Source organism: Panthera pardus, unplaced genomic scaffold (assembly GCF_024362965.1).
Source record: "Panthera pardus isolate Hobbes unplaced genomic scaffold, ASM2436296v1 HiC_scaffold_12, whole genome shotgun sequence".
In the NCBI taxonomy this organism is placed as follows: domain Eukaryota; kingdom Metazoa; phylum Chordata; class Mammalia; order Carnivora; family Felidae; genus Panthera; species Panthera pardus.
In genome coordinates this window covers 93199125-93223566 of record NW_026526677.1, presented here as the reverse complement: position 1 = coordinate 93223566, position 24442 = coordinate 93199125, and the positions used below count along the sequence as shown (strand labels likewise).

Below are 24442 nucleotides of genomic sequence, written 5' to 3'. Positions count from 1 at the left end.
TTCATTTCCTTGTTAGACTTATTTTTACTGACCTTAGAATCTGTCTGGTTGTTTTTGTTCTTCCAGATTTGGAGGTACAGTTAGAAGATATACTTGCTTGCCCACTGTTGGGTCACTAAGACAAAATCATAAGCCTCCTAAAATTGTTACTGGCTGGTATAGGAACAAGTGGTCATTTATAAAGTTAATATATTCTCCTACCAGCATATTTCCTTCCATATGTTTGATGTGTGAGTGATTTATTTGTAAATCTGAGGTAGAACTAACTACTTGTTTTTCTTTATTCTATGTTAAACCACCCTAATCTGTTAAAATTACTCCAGATCTTTCACGAAAACTCAACCCAGTATCATAAGCATATTACTTTCTCTAGACCATTTATTTCTGTATCATTTTTTCTTTCTTTCTTTCTTTCTTTCTTTCTTTCTTTCTTTCTTTCTTTCTTTCTTTTTTGTTTTTTTAAGAAAGCATTTTGTAGGGAACCATCATCCCTCAAGATAAATATAGGAACAAAAGAACAGTTGCTCTTTAAGTTCCATCAAGGCCTTTGGACTTTTAACTACTTTGCATTACCAGAAATTTATAGAAAATCAGGGAGGGAAATGTAGAGTAGAGGGGGGAAAAATGGCTTGTTAGAGCCATCCACAGCTAATTAAGGTTGGGTTTAAGGATTAAAATTCTAATGTCCAGTAGTGTTTTTTTTCTAACAGTTTTATTGAGATATAATTTATATACTATACTATTTACCAGTAGTGTTTTTTCCTAACAGTTGTATTGAGATATAATTTATATACTATACTATTTACCCACTTAAAGTATACATTTCAGTTATTTTTAGTGTATTCACAGGTTTGTGCAAATGTCAACATAATCTAATCTTTATAACACTTCCTTAACCCTAAAAGAAACCCTATTCTCATTAGCCATCACTTTCTGTTCCCTCCCTTTCCCTACCCCCAGTCCTAAGCAACTAATCTACTTTCTGTCTCTATAGATTTGCTTATTCTAGACATTTCATATAAGTGGAATCATATATATAATATATGGTCTTTTGTGACCTGGCTTCTTTTGCTTTGCCTAATGTTTTCAAAGTTTATTGTAGAATGTGTCAGTACTTCATTCCTTTTTTATTGCTGAATAATATTCCTTTTATAGCTATATCACATTTGGTATATCCATTCATCAGTTGATGGACCTCTTGGCTTTTATGAATAACTGTGCTACAGACACTTGTGTACATGTCTTTGTGTGGGCCTTCTTTTTTTTAGTAGTGGAATTTGGAGGTTATAGGGTCACTCTATGTTTAACCTTTTTAGAAACTGCCAAGCTGTTTTTCATTAGCAATATATGTGGGTTCCAATTTCTCCACATCCTCTCCAATACTTACTATTGTCCATCTTTTTGATTATTGCCATCTTAGTGGTATGAAGTGATATCTCACTGTACTTTTGATTTGTGTTTTCCTGATGACTTATGATCTTGAGTATCTTTTCATGTGCTTATTGCCCCATTTATATGTCTTGTGGAGAAAGTGTCTATTCTAATGTGGTGGTGTCCATTTTTTGATTGAGTTATTTGTTTTTTCATTATTGAGTTATAAGAGTTCTTTATATATTCTGGATACATGTCCCTTATGAGATATATGATTTACAAATATTTTCTCCTATTCTATAGATTGTCACATTTCACTTTCTTAATGCTATCATTTGTACAAAATTTTTTCTTTTGGTGTAGTTCAATTTATCTATTTTTTCTTTTGTTGCATGCTTTTGATTTAATACCTAATAAACCATTGCTTAATCTTTTTTTTTTTAAGTTTGTCTATTTATTTGTTTTGAGACACACACACACACACATACACATAGAGTGCGTGAGCATGGGAGGGGCAGAGAGAGGGGGAGAGAGAAAATCCCAAGAAGGCTCCCCACTACAGGACTTGAACCCACAAACTGTGAGATCATGACCTGAGCTGAAGTCAAGAGCCAGACACTTAACTGGCTGAGCCACCCAGGCACCCCAACCATTGCTTAATTTCAAGTCATCAATATTTTCTACCATGTGTTCTCCTAAGAATTTTATAATTTTAGTTCTTACATGATCTATTTTCAGTGAATTTTTATATGTGGTGTAAGGAAGTGTTTTAAGTTAATTCTTTTTGCATATGAATAACCACTTGTCCCAGTACCATTTGTTGAAAAACTATTCTTTCTCCATTGAATTTTCTTGGCACTCTTGTTCAAAATCAGTTGACTGTAAATGTGAGGGTTTATTGATGTCTTAATATTGTCTTCGGAGATCCATGAACATGGGATGCTTTTCCACTTATTTAGATATTTTTAAATTCTGTTCAACAGTGTTTTATAGTTCTCAGTATATAGTTTATACTTCTTTTGTAATATCTTGTTTTTATAATATTTGATTATATTGACCTACTTCCTAAATTATATTAAAAGTGTGCTGAAGCCTAGGATTTTATTGTAATTACATTGTTTCTACCTGTAATAGATATTTCTTTTTTCATTTTGATTGTGTGTTTTGTAGGAACCTGACTCTGAGGAATCTTCATCTATTTTGATAGATAAAAAAGGGAGAGAAAATTTGTTTTGGGGAGACCAACAGGATCTCCTTTCTGAAGACAGGGACAAACCTTTCAGCAGAGTTCAGGTAAAGCTGAGTAAAAGGAGATAGTATGATAGAAATTAAACTAATTGTGATTTGGACTAGGGATGCCAGTATTGTACTGGTTTGGGATTATAGATTTTGGTTTTGTTAAGTTGAGCAAAGATCCTGATTTCCATTTTATTATAGTAATTTGTTTGACCACTATATCTTTTTGAGATTATTTTAGGAGTCTTATGGAAAACCTAGAGTGTTGCTACTACCTGGCATTCTATATTTGATGTTTATGTTCACTTTTAGAAAGCACAATTCAAAAATCCATTATTTGCTGTGATGAAAGAGGAAGAGCAAAAGCAGTTAGATCTTCAAGGCCTTCAGGATATTCTGCCAGAAGCCCAGGATTATCTTCCAGAAGCCCAAGGTGATCTGCTGAAAATCCAGGGTGATTTGACAGGAGTCCAGAGTGTTGAGCTAGAAGCTAAGAGTATTGAGCCAAAGGTCAACACCCAGGTTGTTGAAGTGGAAGGCCAAGCCACTGAGCCTGAAGCCCAGGCCATTGAGCCTGAAATCCAGACCGTTGAGCCTGAAGCCCAGGCCATTGAGCCTGAACCCCAGGCTGTTGAACCTGAAGCTCAGGCCACTAAACCTGATGCCCAGGCTGTTAAGACAGAAACTCAGGATATTATGCCAGAAGCCCAGAATATTGAACTAGAAGATGGGAGTATTGTATCTGAAGTCCAAGATTTGCTACCCAAAGAACAGTGTGTTCTTCCCACAGACCAGAATGTTCTACTCAGATGTCAGGACCAGGACTTTCTACCTAAAAACCAGGTTTTTCTACCCAAAGACCAGAATATTCTACCCAAATGTCAGGACCAGCATGTTCTCTCCGAAGACCAGAATATTCAGTCCAAATTTCAGGACCAGGATTTTCTACCCAGAGACCAACACCAGCATTTTCTATTCAGAGACCTGTGTGTTCTCCCCAGAGCACAGGATTTTCCACCCAGAGATCAGGTAAAATAGAGTGGAAAGGAGATATAAGAAGAAAAAATAGCCAGTTAAATTTTGGAGTGGGGTTTGGAAGGACTCAATTGCAGCTGATTTGGAGAGTCATAGTTGGAAAAAGTAGTCTTCTCATTAATTTCTCAAAAGTCTAGGGTTCTCATTAAGTGTTAAAGTATTAACAGCATATTACCCCTGTCTGGACAATTTACTTTTTTTTTTTTTTTAAATCTTCATATTAGGGAAAATATTCTGGCAGCCATTATCTGCTTTGACACCTGAAAGATGGAAAAAGGCATGGCCCACAAGTGTGCCAACAGTTATCTTTTACTATTTAGGTTCCAGCGCCGGCCCTCTACCAGAGATCAGTTAGACCGAAAATAAGAAGAAAGGGATCAACAGGAAGTAATTATATAGGGTCATAACTGGATGTGTATGGAATAGAGTATATAATGTTTTCTTTTATTCCATACCATGTTAAGTTATATTCTGACCTCAGTTCATTCCAGAATTCTCACCACAGCCTAAAGTATTATTGGTTAACTTGTCTTTCTTAAATGAACAATTGATATTTTGTGTTTGTTCTTTTTTTAGAAGGCAAATTTGAAGCAGCCAGCATCAATTTTGACAGACAGGAGAGGGAGAGAGGCGTTTCCTCTGGATGTCCATCAGGATCTTCTACACAGCAGTCAAGATCAGACCTCCATCAGGGACAAGGTAGAATAGAAAAAGGAGAGAGACCAGCAGGAGCTGAATTGTTCTGGGTTTAGTTTGGAACTTGCAATGGTTGTTTTCAGCTAGACTTCAAAAATGACAAAAATCATGGCTTTCTGTTTTATTCCATATTTCACATTATCTTGAGTTTAAACAATTACTGTAAGGCTTTCAATAAAGTCTGTAGTATTACTAGCATATTACTTCCACTGGGCAATTTATAATTAATGTTTTTGTTTTCTTTTAGAAAGTACGCTTCAAGGAGTCATATTCTGATATGTCAAGTGAGAAAGGGAGAGAAGGCTTTTCCCTGGCAAGTTATCAGTACCTGCCTCCTAAACTCCAGGACTATACCTTCATCAGAGATCAGGTAGAGCAGAATAAAAAGGAAATAAACAGGAGATAAAGTAACTGGGTTTTATACATTCTCAATAATTGGTAATGTGAAGTATAGAATCAGGTGCAAAAGACCCTGGTCTAGTGAATGTATCCAATCAAATCAGTTCTGTCATTTGGAAGGTTGATAAATCACATTCATATTCTTAGTGTAGAATCAGACCATTTCAGTTTACTAAGATGATGCTACAACTTCTGCTGAAGCCCACAGTATTACCATAAACATACTGTCCCTGCGTGAATAGTGCAGGAAAAAGTGGCAGATCCTAAATTACTAAACATGAGGGGTTTGTCAGACTCTTCTGTTCATGGCTTAGGATTACAAATTCAGGTCTACAGCGTTGAGCTAAACGTGTTACATCCTTATTCAAGTCCAAATGTATCAGAATATCCTCACCTGGTACCATTTCCCTGGAGTTCTCACCAAAGCCTACAATATTAGATTAGCACATTGCCCTGGTCAGATGATTTGTTTTCTGTTTTTATTCCTTTAGAACATGTTTCTCAAGGAACTGCCATCTTTTATGAGAGCAGAGAGAGTGAGTGATGAATTGCCTCTGGAGTACTATCAGTATGTTAAACCTAAAGCCAGGACTGAGCCTCTCCTAGAGAACATGTAGAGCAAAAACAGTGGGAGGACTATCTCCTTCCTGAAATAGTAACAGAAAATTACTTAAAATTGGGGTTGGAGCTTATCAAGCTAGTTTGCATGTAGGCTACATAGAAATAAAGCTGCTGGAGGGAAGATAAGAGCATAACATCTTCAGTTATTTTGAAATGTGCCAGACCTAAAGTCTGTCCAGGTGAGAAAGCATACCTCTGTCATTGGGGTTAACCAAGAGACAGGGTTTATGTAATATTGATTGGTTAACAGTAAATCGTTCTTTGTAAACTCATATCCTGGAGGCTTATTTGGCTTTCTGCATTTAGTCTCGTAAATACTGAAGGGCTTCTACTCTTGACCAACTGAGGCAGTACACCAAAACCAGGCATCCAGTTTGCAAACCAGTTATGATGAAGGGCAAAACAAGCTGTTTGCCACCTCAGAACTTCCTGAACCTCTAGTGTTTGTGCATGCAGTTACTGGGGACATTGAGTAGGAGTACTTGTGGAAATGACACAAGCTTGTGTTCTGGCTGTACCTTGGGAAAATGTTAGCATCATTATAAAAATACTGCTTTGTTGCCTTATCTGCTTCCATTTGTTGAATAAGGGGATACCCCATGCAAAAAAAAAAAAAAAAAGGTACCAGAATAATCTGGGATTTGCTTTCAAATAGTCCAGGAAAAAAAGTGGCAAAAGAGATAGATGGAAAAAAAACATTACTAATTATTGAAGTTGGGGGATGGGTATCTTGGGATGCATTATACTATTTTCTTTCCTACTTTGATTTATGTTTGGGAATTTTGTACTAACAGATGGAAGCACACGTACACACCAGTTCTGTTATATTATCCTCTGCTAGTATCATTATTTTGGATTTGTCAGTGATGTCTAAAATCATTTCTGCTTACACAGTTTTATATTTTGTTTTTCCTTTAGAACAAGTGTCTCAAGCAACCTGCCTCTTTTGAGAAATGGGAGATTGAAAGAAGAATTGTTTCTGGAGTGCCATCGGTATGTTTCACCCAGTGTTTAAGACCTAGCCTCTCTCAGGGAATAAGCAGAGCAGAGTAGAGTGAGGAATAAGTAGCAGAGAATAAATTGCTTAGGTTTTGGCTCAAATTTAATAGGGCAATATAGTAACTGTTTAGGGATTTAGTGTTAAGGTCAGTATTAACGGGCAAAGCTGTGATGTCCTCTTGTTCTGTGATGTATCACACCATTCTGACCTGTTGAAACTGCTTCGGGCCTCTTTACTGAAGCTTTTACTATTGCCCCGTCATGATGCTCCTGCTTAGGCAATTGATATTCAGTGTTTACGTTGTCTTTTAGCACAGGAGCTATGGGCAGGCCTTACATAATTTGACAGATGAGAGATGGAGAAAGGAGTTATTTCCAGAGTGCTGTGAATATGTTTTACATGATATCCAGGATCCACGTTCTGCCAGAGAACAGGTAGAGGAGAGTATAATAAAAAGTAAACAGCAGAAAGTAAATTAGAGTTTGATCTGGGCTTGCCAGAGCTTTGCTTCTAACAACAGTGCTGCAGCTGCTGCTGGTGGTATTCTCTCTTACTCATACTGTCAATAATATTGCCAATAATATTATGAAAAGCAGCTTACATTCATTAAGCACTTTCCATAATTAAAATAGTTCTAGAACTTTGTGTCCATTGTCTCATTTCTCATTTTGACAATAACCTGGGAGATAGATACTATTATCCTTGTTTTATGGATGAAGAAGCTTATGGATGATTGCTTCGTGAATACAGTTAAGATCCATAATAGTGGCAGGAAGTGTAATGCATACTCATATGCATAATGTATCAGATTATTCTGACCTGCATGGAGTACGTCAGGGCTATCACTGCAGCCTACAGTACTTTTACTAGCATTATTTAACTGCTCGCATGCTTTGGTGAGTGCTTTTGTATGTTTTAGACCTTATGCTTCAGGCAGCAGCCGTCTGTTGGGACAGCAGAAAGATGGCAAGAGGATTTGTTTCTGGATGGCCATCAGCAACTTCCACCCAAGCACCAGAGAGAGGCTTCCAGCAGAAGACAGGTGGAGTATGAGTAATGGAATTTAGACAGGATTGGGCTGCAAGTGCTCAGGGTGAGCAAAAAGCAGATTCTTGTTTTATTTCATAGTGTGTAGAACCTATCCTGACATAAGATTACTGCTCTCACTGAAACCTTGGGTATTGTCAGGGGCACTTGTTGCCTGTTGGAAAAGCTATATTTTATATATACATTCTTTTAGAAGAGGTGTTGTTTCTGGTGTGAGAGGGGAAGAAATGAGTGGTTTCTGAGGGAGAAGGGGCAGGAGAATCTTCTACCCATTGATCAGGCCTAGATCTCTGTCAGTAAGTTGGGAGAGCATAAGATGGGATCACCAAGAAATAAACTGTTCAGAGTTCAGGCTAGAGCTTGTTAGGGTTTATATATATAAGCTAAGCTTTGATGTACTGAGTTAAGATCTATAGTTTTTCAAGAAAATGTTACAATATTCTGGCCTACTAAGATTTTTCCATGGTTTCGTGAAGTCTAGTTTATTCCCACTAGAATTTACCACTGTCTGGATAATTTCTATCTTGTGGTTGTATGTTATTTTAACAACAGAGCCTTCAGGCACCTGGTGTTGTTAGGATATATAAAACAGATAAAAAGACATTTCCTTTTGGCCTTTTTAAGAGAACAAGAAGAAAAGGAGAAGAAAGGCAGAAAGTAGGATTTGGGCTGAGGTTTTCAGGACTAAACTTTTAGCAGCTCTTTTGTAATTTTTAGTTTGGGTCCATGAAGTTGGCCTAGAGGGATGCTGTCATGTTTTATTCTACACTGTCATGTATTCTGAAGTATGCCAGGTTCTTTCCTACCTCAGGTCTGTTGCATATGTTTTTTTCCTTTATCTGGATAGCCATCTCTTTTTTTCTTCACAAAGCTGGTCCCTTCTCTTCCTTGAGGCTTCAGCTTAAAAGTTATCTCCTTAGAGGGGCGCCTGGGTGGCTCAGTCAGTTAAGCGTCCAACTTCGGCTCAGGTCATGATCTCACGGTTTGTGGGTTCGAGCCCCATTTTGGGCTGTGTGCTGACGGCTCAGAGCCTGGAGCCTGCTTTGGATTCTGTGTCTCCCTCTCTCTCTTCCCCTCCCCTGCTCATGCTTTGTCTCCCTCTATCTCTCAAAAGTAAATGAAAATGTTAAAAAAAATAAAAGCTCCTTAAAAAAAACTATCCCGACCACCTTGTCAAAAATAGGTCTCCCTTCTGTTTTTTCTATCCTTGCATTCTCTTTCCTTCTCAGTACACAAAACAATTTGTAATTATTTATTCATTTAACATGTTTTCCACTGGTGTGTAAGCTTTATGAGGAGAGGTACCACACCTGTTTTTTTTACCAATATATGGACAGCCTTTAGAATATGGTGCCTGGTACCTGATGATCTCTTGCTAAATATGTTTTGAATGAATTAGTTAATCAATCAAACATTTATTTATCACTTTGTTAGGTGTTAGCCATTGGTTAAGCACTAAATATCAAAGACACAATTGTGAATCAGAACTCAAATTTCAGACAGTCTAAAGAAGAGAGACTGACACCTAAGCAGATGATTACTAAGTAACATGACTGAAGGTAGAAGGTGCAGAGGGCATTAACTGAACACAAAAGAGGGGTACCTAACCCTGATCATTTGATCGAGGGTGCTGCCAAGTGGTCAGAACCTCTTCTTCATGTCCTTCTGCCATACAAGCCCTGAAAATCCTCACCCCTGGATCCGTCCTTTACCTTTTTAGGCTCCCAAAATAATCCTGCCTTATTGGAAAAAAACATTTCAATAGTGTAGATTTAGATCACATTCATACTTAGGGCTTAGAGTCACAGCTGGGTCCCTTGTGCCGCTTAGCATTTTGTCAGCTCCCTCTTCCTATGGGCCACACTTACAACTGTAAACCTTAAATACTTCTTAAGTTCTTACTGTGTCCCCATACTCTCAGACTTGTCATGAAGAAAATAGAAGCCATCACGCAATTACTCCCTCAGTCATTTGCTTTCTTGCCATTCTTACCTATTCCTGCTATCTCAGAAGAAGAGTTAACTGTCTTTGGACCATATTCTGGATTCTTCTGCCATCTTTTCTTCTGGATCCAATTTTGAATATTATACTGTGAGACTCTGGCTACTGATGAAATCCTCTGAAGAATGTTATTTGTTTCTTTGTTCTAGTAGGCAATCAACCTGGTTTAAACTTATGCTATAAGTTCTTTCTCACTTCCTGTGAATAGGGTCTTTAATGTTTGATTCTCAGAGCCTTCATTATACTCCTTTAGGTCCATCCCATGCATGCCCAGCTTAGGGGTGATTTGGGGGTGTATGCCAATTCATACACAGATTTAAGGAATCCACTTTTCTAGCTCATTCTTCTTCAGGATAAGAAGAATGAGCCCCCTATACTCTCCCCCGATACCATGGGCCACATTTCCTGGAGTTCTTAATTAGAAACAGAGACAAAATTAGAGAGACAGAGAGACAGGTCCATAGTGAGCTTACTCTTTGCCCAGTGCTGGAAGTCCAGTTTTTCTTACTGTTTTGAAAGCAGAAAATGTTTCCATTTTTATTGTAGCAAAAGTAAACACAAATAAACAAAAAGAAAAAATAACCAAAAATTCCAGAGATGACTACCATCAGCCACTGTTGTGTATAATTTTCAGATTTTATCTATAACAAATAGATAAATAGCTTTAAACATAAGAGCTTGAATGAAATAATATAATCGATTCTTGTTATGATAGTTATATAAAGTTGCCACACACACTGAATTGGTGAATGCTGAGCCAATGTTGCTAGGGAAGATAACAGAGTTAGGTTTTTGTGAGCTTCTGATCATAACATTTTGGTCACTGATCAATACCTAACTTTATTTTACGTGAATTTCTGTTCAGAGATACCTTATTTAATATATGGTGTTGACTCATTAACATTGGACTCAGGGCCAATAACACTATAGCCCATTCCTGAATGACGCTTATCTAATACATGTATTTTCTCCATAAGGCACATCACAGCCTTCTTATGCTCAGGAATACTGGATAGTACTTCAGCATTGTGCTTGGGAACCATTTTAAACAGCAAAATCACCAACAAAATGCACAAAAATGCAAAAACCTGGGCACTAAATAGACCTTGAAAAGAATACTTGTTTACAGTATGAAGGCTGAAACAAAAAGAACAAAAAGCATCACCTTGTTTGACCTTAGCTGGCAACATGCACATCTGGTGACTCAAATTTTTCACAGCTCTGTACATGTCTGCAGATGACCATAAAAGCATTGCAAGTGTTAATTTTGGGATTACAAACAAATTTTAGTGAATAGGCAAATTCACAGATAAGGTGTGTGGGATTTTGAGAAATGAGTGTAATTCACATACCATATAATTAATCTAAAGTATACAATTCAGGGGCGCCTGGGTGGCTCAGTCGGTTAGGCGTCTGACTTCGGCTCAGGTCATGATCTCGCGGTTCGTGAGTTCAAGCCCCGCGTCAGGCTCTGTGCTGATGGCTCAGAGCCTGGAGCCTGTTTCAGATCCTGTGTCTCCCTCTCTCTCTGACCCTCCCCCGTTCATGCTCTGTCTCTCTCTGTCTCAAAAATAAATAAATGTTAAAAAAAATTAAAAAAAAAAAAAAAGAAAAAAAAATAAAGTATACAATTCAGTGTTTTTAGTATATTCTAAGGGTTGTGCAAACTTTGCCACCATGAATTTTAGAACATTTTCATCATACCCAAAAAGTCCTTATCCATTAGCAGCCAATTCCTTTTTCCTCTCACTCTCACCCCCAGCCCTAGGCAACCAGTAACCCCTTTCTCTGTCTAGAGATTGCCTGTTCTGGACATTTCATATAAGTGGGATCATGGAATCCATGATCACCCATGGTCTTTGGTGACTGGCTTTTTTCACTTAAGTGTAACATTTGCAGAGTTCACTGACTTGTAGCATGTAGTAGTACTGTATTCCTATTCATTGGGTAATATTACATTTTATGCATAGAGCACATTTTATTTATCCACTCATCAGCTGATGAATATTTGAATTGTCTCTACTTCTTAGCTGTTATGAATAATGTTGCTGTGAACATTTGCATACAAGTTTTTTTGTGGATGTGTTTTCATTTCTCTTGAGGGTACCTGTATGTGGAATTGCTGGGACTCTATGCTTAACCTTTTGAAGAACCACCGAACTCTTTTCCAAAGTGGCTGCACTATTTTTCATTCCCTCCAACAGTGCATGAGGGGTCCAATTGCTTCACATTCTCACTAATACTTATTATCTGTCTTTTTAATTATAGCTCTCTTAATGGGTGTGAAGTGGTATCTCATTGTCGTTTTGATTTACATTTTTCTGATGGTTAATGGTGAGCATCTTTTCACATGTGTATTCGCTATTTGGATATTTTTTTTTACAAAACTCCTTATTAGATTATCTGTCCAATTTGTAATTGAGTTACTTATCTTTTGATCATTGAGTTTTGTGAGTTCCTAATGTATCCTACATATAAGCCCCTTATTATATGATTTACAAATGTTTTCTCCCATTTTGTAGGCTTTTTGTTTTCTTGATGGTTTCCTTTGTAGCACAAAAGTTTTAAGTTTTGAAGAAGTTTAAGTTAGTTGTTTTTTTTTCTTTGTGGCTTGTGCTTTTAATGTCATATCTAAGAAACCATAACCTAATCCAGGATCATGAAGATTTATTCCAATGTGTTCCTCTAAGAATTTTATATCTCTTACATTTAGGTCTGTGATCTGCTCTGAGTTAATTTTCACATGTGGTATAAGGTATTCTTTTGCATGTGGATATCCAGTTCTCCCAACATCATTTGTCGAAATGACTCTTCTTACCCATTGATGTCTCTTTGTACTCTTGATAAAAATCTGTTGTTTGTAAACATAATGGTTTCTTTCTGAACTGTCAGCTCTGTTCCATTCATCTATAAGTCTGTTCTTTTCTTTTTTTTTTTTTCCCATAAATCTGTTCTTGTGGCAGTACCACACTATCTTGATTACCGTAGCTTTGTGTTAAGTTTTGAAATTGGGAAGAGTAATTGCTCCAACTTTGTTCTTCTGTTTCAAAGCCATCTTAGCAACTCTGGATCCCTTGCATTTTCATATGAATTTTAGGATCATCCTGCCAACATCTGCAAAGAAGTCATCTGAAATTTTGATGGAGATTGCGTTAAATCTGTTGATCAATTTGGAGAGTACTGCCATCTTAACAATATTAAGTCTTCCAATCCATGAGCAGGAGATGTCTTTCTATTCATTTAGATCTTTTTAAATTTCTTCCAACAATGTTTTTAGGTTTCAGAGTATAAAACTTACAGTTCCTCTGTTAAATTTATTTTAAGTAAGTTTTTGATGGTATTTTAAGTGGATTTTTCCATTAATTTCATTTTCAGATTGTTCATTGCAAGTAATAGAAATACAATACTGATCTTCTATCCTGAAACTTTGCTAAAAGATAAATAACTTCTAAGCTAAGAAAAAGTAATATTAAAATGACTTTAATTTCTGAAAGTTAGAGATCATAATTTGACTCATAGAGTGTCAAAGCAGGTATACCAGGTTATATCATAAGGCTTTTATAGTAATTTGGGGGAACTTTAGCTTCAGTTTCCTCCCTTCCATGTCAATTGATGTTATAACATTTTCAGGCCCTTCTTCTCTGGGCTCACACCCACCAAAGAGTTGTATAAATAGAAATTGATTACAGATTTAAGATAATAAGGGATCTGGCTTTATATCCTGGATTCAATCCCAAGCACATGCATAATAGAGTGATTTCGAGCGATCATGTTAGAAGAACTTTCATTCTGAACATTTTGATTTGTTACTAATTCATCCATGTTTTTGACCTGAATCATTTTCTTTGGTTTATTGTTTTTTGTTTGGTTTATTTCCTTCTGACTCTGCTTCTTTCATTCTTTTTTAATTTATTTTATTGAGTTTTTGTTTGTTTTTATCCAATAGAGCACAGGGTTGCAGGAGAAAAGAATCAATAGATGAAAATAGCAAAAGCACGTGCAGGGCTAGCTTTGGGCAGTTTTTTCACTTTGTGTGACTGGACTTCTAGCAGGTGTATGGTGAATATCAGTCAAGATTGAACACCGAATTCCAAATTCCACCAGCACTTCAGTCTGGAGTAGATCAAGAAGAAGACAAGAAAGAGGTATGTAATGATAATTGCTTTTGGACACCAGCTTTTCTACTATAATAGTGTGAAATTGGGAACAATTTATTGTGTACTTACACATTTAGAGCTAATACTACAAGTTCCATGGATAAAGGCAAAGAAGTTACTCGACTCTTTATAATGTGTTGAACTTTTCTTCTAAGCCCCTAGGATTTAAGATAACCTTGATGTAAAATCAGAGATCTGATCCTAGTGAATTTTTCCCATTAGTCTATATTTGTTACAATGACCTAAAGGAAGAGTTTTAACTTATGACTTCCTTTTTTCCCTTCTCAGTCTAATGTTAGTTTAAACCAGCAGTTTTTAACACTGTCCATGTGCTAGAATCAGATGTGGAGCTTTTTTTAAAATACAAATGTCTTGACCCAAACCAGATATACTGATCAGTATCTGAAAAGGTAGGTTTGGGGCATCTGTGTTTTTAAAGAACACCACTGATAATTGTGACGTATCCTCAATATTAAGAACTGGCTATTAGACTCTCATAATTTTTACCGAAAGGACATCAGCTGCTCAAAGGGCAAAACCACGTCTGTGTGTGCACTAGTGCCCTTTGAGTAGCTTCTGTCCTTAAAAGAGAATGTATAAACCCAGAAGTATGAACAGGTCACACACAGGGCAGTAGCACTGCTTTTATTATACTTGTTCCCTTTAAAAGTATGATGCTCAGATATTCCCAGTCCTTCTTCCCTCTTTCCACTGTATTAGGCTTGGTTTCGAGTATACTTTTGTGATATGGTTTTAATTTTGAAAAGTTAAAGTGACTATTTTTCTTTCATAAAATACCTCTCACATTCTTTCTTTGGCTTTCTATGGTACTTAATAACTTGGGAACACAGAGTAAATATAGTACCAAATCTTATCATGTCCTATGCAATCATTTCCTCAAGTGCTGTTGACCAAGGACTATACTAAGGGCAAAAATCAATACTTCTTTCTCTGATTTGTCTGTAATATCTAATAGCCATGTGCTTGAGAATATAAAGCTCTTGCTGTATGTGATATTATCCTAGGTCACCATAAATAGAAATTAAGGACTGGGCGCATGCGTGGCTCAATCGGTTAAGTGTCTGACTCTTGATATTGGCTCAGGTCATGATCTTGTGGTTGTGGGATCGAGCTCTGTGTCAGGCTCTGTCCTGAGCACAGCCTGCTTGGCATTCTCTCTCTCCCTGTCTCTCCACCCCTCCTTCATGCATGTGCACATGTACATGTGCTCTCCCTCTCTCCTTCTCAAAATAAACAAATAAACTTAAAAAAAAAAAAAGAAATTAAGGACTTAATTCCGTGTAACTTTTGTAATATGTAGTTTTCTTGTCTATGGCACAAGGAAATTTTCCTTCCTTGGGAAGTCCTCTGAGAGCAGAATCTTAAGAAATTTTAACTTCTTTCCTTTAGCGTCAAAAGCAATACCTGCGATACAGACGACTTTTCATGGATATTGAAAGAGAACAAGTAAAAGAACAACAAAGGCAAAAAGAACATCAAAAGAAAGCTGAAAAGTAAGTTCTTTGATCCTTATTATGAGCCTTCAATTGCCAGTTAAGATGATTTTGAAAACTGGGTTTTAGAAATCATTAGGCATAGTAGAAACAAGTGTTTTTGATCTGGAAAGAAGTATGAAAAGTTGGTTAAGAGTTATGGTTTTTTTTTTTTTTTTGGTGGAATTTTTTTTTTTTTTGGAACAATCTTAAGTTTACAGCAAAATTAAGCAGAAAGTACAGAGAGTTTTATTTACCTCCTTTGCCTGTACACATGGACTGCCTTCTCCACTCTCAACATCCTATAGCATGGTAGTACAGTTGTTACAACTGATAAACTTCCACTGACACATCATAATCCATATTTTACACTAGGATGCACTCTTAGTGTTGTATACATTCTTATATATTTTGACAAATGTGTAATGACTTGTATCCAAATAAATGACATATGATGTCATACAGATGTCATACAGAATAGTCTTACTGCCCTAAAATGCTTTGTGCTTCACCTCTTCATCTTTCTCTTCCCCAGCCCATGGTAACCAATGATATTTTTACTGTCTCCATTGTTTTTCCCAGAATGTTATATAGGTGGGATACAATATGTAGCCTTCTCAAATTAGCTACCTTTCACTTAGTAATATTCATTTAAGCTTCCTCTAATACCTTTCATAGCTTGACAGCTCATTTCTTTGTAGCACTGAGTAATATTCTATTGTCTGGATGTACCAGAGTTTATCCATTCAGCTTCTGAAGGACTTCTTGGTTTCTTCAAAGATACGGAAGTTATAAATAAAGCTGCTCTACATGTTCATGTGCAGGATTCATTTAGGTGTAAGTTTTCACCTCCTTTGGGTAAATACCAAGAAGTATGCTTGCTGGATCATATGGTAAGAGTATGTTTAGTTTTGAAAGAAACTGCCAAACTTTATTCCAAAGTGGCTGTACCATTTTGCATTTCTGTCAACAATGAATGAAAGTTTCTGTTGTTCCACATCCTCTCCAGCATTTGGTTTGTTAGTGTTTTGGTTGTCAGCCATTCTAACAGTTGTGTAGCAGTACCTTGTTGTTTTAATGTGCAGTTTGCTGATGACCTATGATGTGGAGCACCTTTTCATATGCTTATTAGCCATCTGTACATTTTCTTTGGTGAGGTATCTGTTTAGGTTTTTGGCTCACTTTTTAATTGGACTATTTGTTTTCTTATTCTGAAGTTTTAAGGGTTCTTTGTTTTGGATAATAATCCTTTATCAAATGTGTCTTTTACAAATATTTTCTCCTCATCTGTGGCTTTAAATCTCATTCTTTTGATACTGTCTTTTGGAGAGCAGAAGATTTTAATTTTAATGAACTCCAGCTTATAATTATTTTTTTTCATCTATCATGCCTTAGGTATTGTATCTAAAAAATTGGGGTACCTGGGTGGCTCAGTCGGATAAGCATTTGACTCTTGATTTCAGCTCAGGTCATGATCTCATGGTTCATCAGATCGAGCCCTGTGTTGGGCTATGTACTGACAGTGTTCTCTCGCGTGCACTTTCTCTCTCTCTCTCAAAAAACAGAAAAGTATATATATATATATAAAATTATTTGCCATACTCAAAGTCACCTAGATTTTCTTTTGTGTTATCTCCTAAGAATTTTGTCATTGTGTGTTTTACATTTAGCTTGATAATCCATTTTGAGTTAATTTTTATAAGGGATGTAAGATCTGTGTCTGGGTTCATTTTTCTGCACATGGACATTCAGTTGTTCCTATACCATTTGTTGAAAAGACTATCTCTGCTTCCCTGTATTGCTTTTGCTCCTTTGTCAGAGATCAGTTAACTTTATACCGGTCTATTTCTGGGCTCTCTTTTCTGTTCCACTGACCTATTTGTCAATTCTTTTGCCAATACCACACTGTCTTAAAAGAGAAATGATGCCTATGAGAGACTCACTTTAGCTTTAAGGACACATATAGGCTGAAAGTGAAGGGATGGAAAAAGATTCCATGCAGTCAGTGGTCACCAAAATAGAGTGGGGGTGTCTATCCTTATAGAAGACAAAATAGATTTTAAGTTGAAAAGGGTCACAATAGACAAAGAAGGTTCTTATGTAAATTCATCAATATGATATAACAATTAAAAATATTTACGCACCCAACATCAGAGTACCTAAACAGAAAGCAAATAATAACAGAATTGAAAGGAGAAATAAACACCAATACAATAATAGTGGGAGACTTTAGTACCCTCCTTTAAACAATGGATAGATCATTCAGGCAGAAAATTAATAAGGAAACTGGTTTTGAACAACACTATAGTCCAAATGGACTTAACAGACATATGCAGAACATTCTATCTAACAGCAACAGACTGTGTGTTCTCAAGAACACACAGACCATTCTTCAGGATAGATCATATGCCACGTAGGCCATAACACAAGTCTTAACAAATTCAAGAAGATTGAAATTATATCAGGTATCTTTTCCAAACACATTGGTATGAAGGTAGAAATCAGTAATGAGGAAAATTGGAAGATTCACAAATATATGAAAATTAACACAATCCTGAATAACCGATGGATCAAAGAAGAAATCAAAAGGGAAATAAAATGTTTAGACAAACAAAAATGGAAATACAACATACTAAATCTTATGGTATGCAGCAAAAGCAATTCTAAAAGGAAAGTTTATAGCTAAAAATGCCTTCAAAGAGAAATGATCTCAAAACGACAACCTAATCTTACACCTCAAGAAACTAGATAAAGATAAGCAAAGTAAGCCCAAAGATAGTAGAAGGAAGGAAATAATAAAGATTAGAGCAGAATAGGAAAAAATACAAAAGATCAATGTTACTAAGAGTTGGTTTTTTGAAAAGACAAACAAAATTGAAAATACTTAGTTAGAGGCACCTGGGTGGCTCAGTCAGTTTGGTGTCTGACTTCAGCTCAGGTCATGATCTCACAGTTCGTGAGTTCAAGCCCTGCATCAGGCTCTGTGCTGATATCTCAGAGCCTGGAGCCTGTTTCAGATTCTGTCTCTCTCTGTCTCTTTCTGTCTCTCTCTGCCCCTCCCCCGCTCGCTCCCTCCTTCTCTCTCTCTCTCTCTCTCTCTCTCTCCCTTTCTCTCTCAAAAATGAATAAACGTTAAAAAAAAGAAAGAAAATGCTTAGCTAGATTAACCAAGAAAAAAATGAGGACTCAAATCAGTAAAATTATAAACAAAAGAGGAGACATTACAGCTGATACCACAGAAACACAAAGGATCATAAGAGACTACTGTGAACACTTATATGCCAACAAATTGGACAACGTAGAAAAAAATGGATAAATTTCTAGAAACATGCAACCTATCAAGGCTGAAACATAAATAAATAGAAAATCTGAACAGACCAACTGCAAATAAGAAGATTGAATCAGCAATCAAGAACTTCCCCAAAACAAAAGTTCGGGACCAGATGGCTTCATTGGTGAATCTACTAAACATTTAAGGAAGAATTAATGCTAGGTCTTCTTAAACTCTTCCAAAAAAACTGAAGAGAAGGAAACACATTTTGATTCATCATGAAGCCAGCATTACCCTGAGAGCAAAACCAGACAAAGTTGCTACACGAAAAGAAAAGTACAGGTCATCCTGATGAATATTGATGTGAAAAGTTTCAACAAAATATTAACAAACTGAATTCAACAGTACATTAAAAGGGTCATATATCAGGAACAAGTGGGATCTACTCCAACGATGCAAGAATGGTTCAGAAACCACAGATCAGTCAGTATGATACACTGCATTAACAGAATGAACGATAAAAATCATGTGATCATCTCAATAGATGCAAGAAAAGCATTTGACAAAATTCAACATCCATTCATGATAAAAGAAACTCTCAATAAATTGGTATAGAGGGAATGTATCCTATATGATAAGCCTACAGCTAAACGTCATACTCAATAAAAAAGCTGAAATCCTTTAAGATCATGAACAAGACAAGGATGCCCACTCTCCCCACTTATATTCAGTTTAGTACCAGAAGTCCTAGCCAGAGCAGTTAGATAAGAAGAAGAAATAAAAGTCATCCAAATTGGAAAGGAATAATCAAACTCTATTTGCAGATGACATATTATGTATGGAAAACCCTAAAGACAACACCTAAAACTTGTTAGAACTAGTAAATGAACTCCGTAATACCGTATTTTGCAAGATACAAAATCAGTTTACAAAAATCAGTTGAGTTTCTGTATATTAACAATGAACTATCACAGAAATTAAGAAAAAAGTCCTATTTGCAAAAACATCAAAAAGAATAAAAAATACTTAGGAAAAAATTTGACCAAGGAAGTGAAAGATCTATACACGAAAACTAAAACACTGATGGAAGAAATTGAAGAAGATGCAAATAAATAGAAAGATATTCCAAGCTCATAAATTAGAAGAATTAATATTGTTTAAAATGTTCATACTATCTAAAGCAGTATACAAAGTTAAAGCAGTTCTTATCAAAGTTCTAAAGACAGAAATGGGAAAGACAGTCCTAAATTCTAAACTCTGTATGGAACCACGAAAGACCCCAAATAGTGAAAGAAATCTTGAGAAAGGAGAACAAAGCTGGAGGCATTACACTTCCTGATCTCAAGCTATATTACAAAACTATAGTAATCAAAACAGATGGTAGTGACATAAAACAAATACAGAGATACAGGGACAGAATAAAGAGCCCAGAAATAATTTACAGCAGAGCAGTCACGAATATACAATGGGGAATGGATAGTCTTTTCAATAAATGGTGTTGGGAAAACTGGATATCCACATGCAAAAGAATGAAAAGTGGCTCCAGTTTTCACCTTCACAAATCAACTTACACCTTCACAAATCAACTCAAAATGGATTAAAGGCTTGAACATAAAACCTGAAACTATAAAACTCATAGAATAAAACATAGGGGTAGGCACTCTGACATTGGTCTTGGCAATGATTTCTTTTTTAAAATACTTATTTTATTTTTGGGAGAGTACAAGCAGGGGAGGGGAAGAGAGAGGGTGACAGAGGATCTGAAGCGGGCTGTGCACTGACAGGCTGACAGCAGCAACCCAGTGTGGGACTTGAACTCAACAAACCATGAGATATTGACCTGAGCTGAAGTTGAACACTCAACTGACTGAGCCACCCAGTTGCCCCTTGGCAATGATTTTTGAATATGACGTTGTAAGTATAAGCAACAAAGCAAAAAGAATCAAGTTGGACTGTATCAAACTAAACGACTTCAGCACAGCAAAGGAGACAATCAACAAAATGAAAAGGCAACCTGTGGAATAGGAGAGAATATTTGAAAAGTATATATCTGGTCAGATGTACATATCTAAAATATATAGGGAAGTTCTACAGTTAAATAGGAAAAAACTCAACCCAATTAAAAAATGGTCAAAGGACCTGAATAGACATTTTTTCCAAGAAGACGTACAAATGACCAATAAATATATGAAAAGGTGCTCAACATCACTAATCATCAGGGAAATGCAAATCAAAACCATAATGAGATATCACCTCACACCTGTTTGAATGGCTATTATATCAAAAACACAAGAGATAAGTGCTGGCGAGGATGTGGGGAAAAGGGAACCCTTGTACACTGTTGGTGGGAATATAAATTGGGGCAGTCACAATGGAAAACAAAATGGAAGTTCCTCAAAATATTAAAAAATAGAACTACATATGGTCTGGCAATCCCACTTCTGGGTCTATATCTGAAGGAAGAGGTGTCTGTACCCCCATATCCATTTCAGCATTATTCACAATAGCTAGAACATGGAAGCAACCTAAGTGTCTGTCAGCAGATGAATGAATAAAGAAAATGGCACATGTATAATGGAATATTATTCAGCAATGAAAAAGGGAAATACTGCCGTTTGTGACAACATAAATGAACCTTGAAGGCATCATGCTAAATGAAATAAATCAGAGAAAGAAATACTTTATGATATCACTTATATGTGAAATCTAAAAAAATGAACTCATAGAAACAGAGATAGATTGGTGTTTGCCAGGACCTGGGGGATGGGGGCAATGGGATGTTGGTGAAAGGCTGTAAACTTTCAGTTATAGGATAAAGGAGTTCCGGTGACCTAATAATGTACAGTGTGGTGACTATCATTACAGCACTGTACTGCATACTGGAAATTTGCTAAGAGAGTAGATATTAAATTTTTTCATCATGCTCACACAAACACACAGTAACTGTGAAGTGATGAAAGTGGTAACTAATATTGTGGTAATCAGTTCACACTATATATGTATATGAAATCATTAATACATATTGTACACCTTAAATTTACACAATGTGTTTATCAATTATCTCTCAATAAAGCTGAGGGGGAAAAATGTGATTTCCAAAGCAAGGACTTCACTTCTTATCCAGCTGGTCTGAGAGTGATTCTGCATTTATTCAGCAAACATTAATCTGGCACTTTCATATCATGGGACTGTCCTAGGCATAGGCAATACAAAGATAAATAAAAAGTGGTTCCTTTGCTTGAGAAATTCATAATCTAAGGTGAATGGGGGAATAATTGTATACAAATAAGTAGTATAATTATTACAATAGAAGGAGTAGGCACAGAGTCCCTGAGAACACAGAAGAGGGATTACTGATTCCATCTGGAAAGTTAGAGAAATTATTACATTTCACTTGGGCCTAGGTGGATAAATGTGTGTTTATTGGGGAAGCAGATAAGGATGGCAAAGTAGAAAAATCAACATAAACTGAGAGTGGTAGCAAATAATAGTATTCATACAGAGTTTTATAATTTAGAAGGGCTTTCATATGTAATTTTTTTGGAATTTTTCAACAAACAAACATTTATTGAGAGCCTGGCACATGCCAGGTGCTGATTATATGCCAAGAATATTAAATGTGTATGTGGCAGGGTAGTGGTTCATAGCACAGGTTTTGAATCAAATAGTCTTGGGTTTGAATGTGCAACTTATTAGTTGTGTAACCTTCAGCATATTTCTTAACCTCCAAGACTCAGTGTTTTTAATTATAAAATGAGGATTATAATACCTGTCTCCTAGGTTGTTGATAGAATTAAATGGAGAAATATATGTAAAATACTTAACATTGTATTTGGCATTTAATAAAATCATAGTAAATAATATATATTACTATTATGGTGGTGGTAGTGATGATGATGATGATAATGATGATGATGATGATGATGATGATGAAGGTAAATAGGATGAATACCAAGGAAGGCCAGACAAATAAAGAAAAGGAGATGAAAATAATAATTATAATGCTACATGAGAAGGCAGGGACAGGCTAGGGAGGTTTGTATATAGATGAGTTAATACCCAAGCTGGGTCTTGAAGCATGAATTGGAATTTGATAGATCATCATGAAACTTCATGTAAAAGTATAAGGTATGTGTGGGAGACAGTGTGGAAACTTGGGGTGGCTAAATTGGTGGCAGTGAAGTGGCAGAGGGGCTTTCAGAAGGCTGCTGAAAAATTTTAAGGCATAAGTCTTAGGATCAGATTTATAATTTTAGGATTACTCTGGCAGCAGAGTACAGAATGGTCTGGAGAAGACAGAAAACTAAGGCAAAGAGTCTAGTTAATAAGTTATTTTAGTAGTTCAGGTAGGAGATGATGGGGACATTGGGAACAGGGAGTCATATATTTAATAAAATTAAAAAAATAGAATCCATATGACTTGATGACTAATTGAGTTTGGTGTTGAGAGGAATCAAGGGTAGTTTCTAACTTTATTCTTGGATAACTGAATGGAAGGGTAGTACCATTAACATAGGTAGGGAATTCCCAAAGAAGAACTAGATTTGAAAAAAAAGCTAGCAAGTTCAATTTGGGACATTGAGAAGCCTCTGGACTATTAAGGGAGGGCTGACCTATACACATTTGGGGAAAAAAAAAAGAACTAGAGTTCTGGCAGCAATGAGAACTAAAGATTTCTTTAGGAATTTTTAGTATGTGTTTCAACATGAATTGAGACCAAAAACAGAGCTATTTCTGGGAGACAGAGATTCAAGGGGAACTTTTGTTGGTTTTCAGGTGCTGAACTAACAAAATTGCAGACTTTGAGGAGCCTTCAAACACTCTATCAGTTTTCTCCTTAAGACAATGTCTAAATTTGTGCAATAAAGAAGGCTGAAGGTCTAAGTTGAAAACTTCTGGAAAACAGAAATTTTCTATAATCTCACAGATTATAGACCCACCAGCACGAGGTAGGGGAGTTAGGACCCAGCGAATATACCAGACTTTCAGTCAAAAAGAGACTGAAGACTTCTACAGGAATATGGAGAGTTATACACTAACAAGATGGTCTAACCAACTGTAGGATAAACCTTAATTAAACTGTAAATCTGCCTTGATTCTGCAGAGTGTCTGATTGGATTAAGGTGTTGTACCCTGCCTTCTTTGCCTAGCAAAGAGTGAACTTTTTTTGATCATAGATAATATCATTTGGTGTTTCTAAATTTGTTTAAAATTTGTTTTTAATGTCTATTTATTTTTCACACACACACACACACACACACACACACTCACACACACACACACACACACACACCATGAGCAGAAGAGGGGCAGAGAGACAGGGAGACACAAAATGCAAAGCAGGCTCTGGGCTCTGAGCTGTCAGCACAGAGCCTGATGTGGGGCTCAAACTCACAAATTGTGAGATGAAGTCAGACGCTTAACCTAAGACTGAACCACCCAGGCGTCCTTCTAAATTTGTTTCAAAACAACAGTCAGTGTTCAATCAGAAATTTTTAGGCATATCAAGAGATAGGACCAGATGACCAAAAGCCAAGAGGAAAAAGAGACAACAGAAGCAGACTCACAGATGAAACAGATATTGGTATTAGCAGACAAGGACTTTAAAACAGTTGATTACTATACTCAAGTAAATAAAGGAAAAGATGAAAAAAATAGATGAAGATATGGAGAATTTCACCAGAGATTGGAATCTATAAAATAGAATAAAATAGAAAGTCTGGAATTGACAAATAGAATCTTAAAATGGTAACTCAGTAGATACACAATGACATACCACTTCATACTTACTGGAATAGCTTGAAGAAGGAGGAGGGGGAAGGGGATATCAGATATTGGTAAGGATGTAGACAGTATTTTTCTTAAGTTTAAACCAAGAAATGTATTTATTAATAGTTGCTAATACATATAAAATCCAATTTTTTGTGGTTGTATTTTTAAAATTAATTAATTAATTAATTAATTTTTAAATTTATATCCAAGGTAGTTAGCATATAGTGCAACAATGATTTCAGGAGTAGATTCCTTAATGCCCCTTACCCATTTAGCCCATCCCCCCCTCCTACAACCCCTCCAGCAAGCTTCTATTCTCTATATTTAAGAGTCTCTTATGTTT

General features: G+C 36.2%; 1 protein-coding gene across 10 annotated transcripts in view; it reads left to right on the top strand.

Annotated features, from left to right (window-relative positions):
* Positions 1 to 24442, top strand: part of CCDC15 (coiled-coil domain containing 15) — a 102109-nt gene that overhangs the window by 15962 nt on the left and 61705 nt on the right. For 8 of the 10 annotated variants that reach the window (XR_008421260.1, XM_053900308.1, XM_019433474.2 and 5 more), the window contains 8 exons: positions 2542 to 2664; positions 2920 to 3636; positions 4219 to 4341; positions 4586 to 4708; positions 6277 to 6351; positions 7278 to 7400; positions 13459 to 13551; positions 14974 to 15077. Coding sequence is in view for 9 of the 10 variants with exons in the window: in XM_053900308.1 (XP_053756283.1) it covers positions 2542 to 2664; positions 2920 to 3636; positions 4219 to 4341; positions 4586 to 4708; positions 6277 to 6351; positions 7278 to 7400; positions 13459 to 13551; positions 14974 to 15077 (1481 nt within the window). In the remaining variant the exon portion in view is untranslated. The remainder of the gene's footprint in view (positions 1 to 2541; positions 2665 to 2919; positions 3637 to 4218; positions 4342 to 4585; positions 4709 to 6276; positions 6352 to 7277; positions 7401 to 13458; positions 13552 to 14973; positions 15078 to 24442) is intronic. The other 2 variants (XM_019433477.2, XM_019433478.2) reach the window with 2 other exon arrangements.